Source organism: Arachis duranensis, chromosome 9, assembly GCF_000817695.3.
Source record: "Arachis duranensis cultivar V14167 chromosome 9, aradu.V14167.gnm2.J7QH, whole genome shotgun sequence".
Lineage (NCBI taxonomy): Eukaryota > Viridiplantae > Streptophyta > Magnoliopsida > Fabales > Fabaceae > Arachis > Arachis duranensis.
In genome coordinates, this window is record NC_029780.3 from 32,824,453 (window position 1) to 32,826,725 (window position 2,273).

General features: G+C 31.2%; 1 protein-coding gene across 1 annotated transcript; it reads left to right on the forward strand.

Annotated features, from left to right (window-relative positions):
- The first annotated feature begins 211 nt into the window (after positions 1-211).
- Positions 212-853, forward strand: LOC107465336 (nuclear transcription factor Y subunit B-4-like). The gene has a single exon (XM_016084320.3). The coding sequence runs from the start codon at positions 345-347 to the stop codon at positions 711-713; it is 369 nt and encodes a 122-aa protein (XP_015939806.1). The 5' UTR covers positions 212-344; the 3' UTR covers positions 714-853.
- The last annotated feature ends 1,420 nt before the right edge of the window (positions 854-2,273 follow it).

The following is a 2,273-nucleotide window of genomic DNA, read 5'->3' on the forward strand; positions in this document are numbered from 1 at the left end:
ATTTTTTATAATTTTTTAATTACTTTTTAATTAATAATTTTATCATGTATCTTATATTTTTAGGACATATATTAACTAAATCCAAAATTAATAATGACTTTTATAACTTAAATTAAAGGATCACTTGCAATCACAACAATTCTAATTGTGCTCATGCTCATTGTGACAATGCAATTTTCCTTTGAAACCTTAAAACTCACAATTGCTTATATATAAGTTTAACTCTTGTGCACAAAAATTGAATCATCACTTTCACTCCTGATACTTGTTATATAATGACGATAGCGGCATTATTACATGTGAGATCCACAAAAAAAGTTGATTGAATTAATATAGTAGAGATAATGGAGAGTAACAGTAGAAGTAGTAGTAATAATGAGGATATGAGTTTGCCGATTGCAAATGTGGGAAGAATAATGAAGCAAGTGGTGCCAGGAAGTGGAAAGATCTCAAAAGAAGGGAAGCAGTTAATGCAAGAGTGCGTGACAGAGTTCATAAGCTTTGTGACGGGTGAGGCCTCTGCCAAGTGTCACAAGGAGAATCGAAAGACCGTTAACGGCGACGACATCTGCTGGGCGCTTTCTTCCTTAGGGTTTGACAACTACGCCGAGGCCATCTCCAGGTACTTGTATAAATACCGCCTTGCTCACACTCACAGGGAACAAAACCTTCTTTCCAACAATAACAACAACAAAGAACATTCTAGAGTTTAGGGTTTAGGCTTCTGGACTCTAATTCTATTAAGTTACAAGGTGATGACGATCTATGATTATGTACTCTACCATTTTCTGATTTTGTTGGATACTTTGATCTATAGGAAACTTAATTTGGAATTGTCCTATACATATCTACTACTCGTTAATTAATTTAAATAAAGGTATTTTTATTTTCCTTTTTCTTTCTATATATCTTGAATCTTAATAATCATTACACACAGAAGGTTATTAATCATTCCATCTGATGAGTGTTTTTTCTTAGAATGAAATAAAGCTTCAGGTTAAAAGTCCAGGAGAAAAGGCAGGTTTGCTTTTACCCCAGATATGCTTTATCTAATTATATACATAGTCCAAATTGAATGAAAACTAAACTTGTCCCTATAAGGAGATTGATTAATATGAACATATATATTTTCTATAAGGAGATTGGTGAAATTTAGTTCCTATCCAGATCCATCTTATCCCACAAAGTGCATATTAGTCTTCCAAAAGCTAACACAACAGGTTGCCTTTGGTTCCTTTTTTGGTCTTTCCATTTCTTGGGCAAAAAAGTTAATTAATTTCAGCAGCTTATTTGATTTTTCACCAATTCATATATAACTTTGCTCTAGATTAGAAACTAGAAATTACAATTGTTCAGTTATTTCTTTAGTCACCAGTATAAAATTCAACACATATGGCTGGGTTCAGATCAGATTCAGGTCAGTAATTTGTACATGAGCATTTACACACACAACTCCAATATTTAAAAGTAACTTCTAAACATATATAGATTTATTCTTAGTTAACATCACATTATATAACTTTTAAACCACTTCCTTAAATTAGTTAGGATCAATAATAGAGATACTACATGTAAAAAGTAAATTGATCAAAAAAAAAATCACGGATCTGACTGGTCAACGTTAAAGTCAATGTTTATATTACATCAACGTAACTTTAAATAAAGTGTGTTCATATCCATAAATGCCATAGTATTTAAAGCCTTTGTTCTCTTAATAAATCTTATACTGGAGAAAGAGATAGATAGATTTTCTCTTCTCTTAATAAAGCCTTTTTTTTATTAAACTGATGAGTGAACTAACCATGTAACTAATCCAACTTGGTTGATAAATTAACTGCAGCAGTATGTAACCAAAAAACAAATTAAATTATCCAGTAATAGTGAAAGATTGAAAGCAAGTTATAAAATAAAAGTAGTGATTATAGGTACTAATATATAATATGTACACATACACTTAGAAATTTATAAACTTGATGCATATATATATATATATATATAGTGAAAATGGAATCATATCTACCATCAGGCATGCCTGCAACATTCAATTCTTCCATATAATTTGAAATGAAAGTAAATTAGAGCATGGTTGGTTCTATTAAAGTTGAGAGCACAGAAATTTATTGCCCCTTGTGTCAGAAATTAGGGTTTCTGTATGGATCGGATATGGTCACGGCCTCAGTTATTGGGACCACTTCTCAACTAGATATAAATTTCTCTGACAAACACACAAACACATACATGTCACATAATAGATTATTACTGGGATATGAGGT

Bases quoted from the DNA above. Each gene is read 5' to 3' on its own strand.
- LOC107465336 (XM_016084320.3), top strand. From the start codon at position 345: ATGGAGAGTAACAGTAGAAGTAGTAGTAATAATGAGGATATGAGTTTG.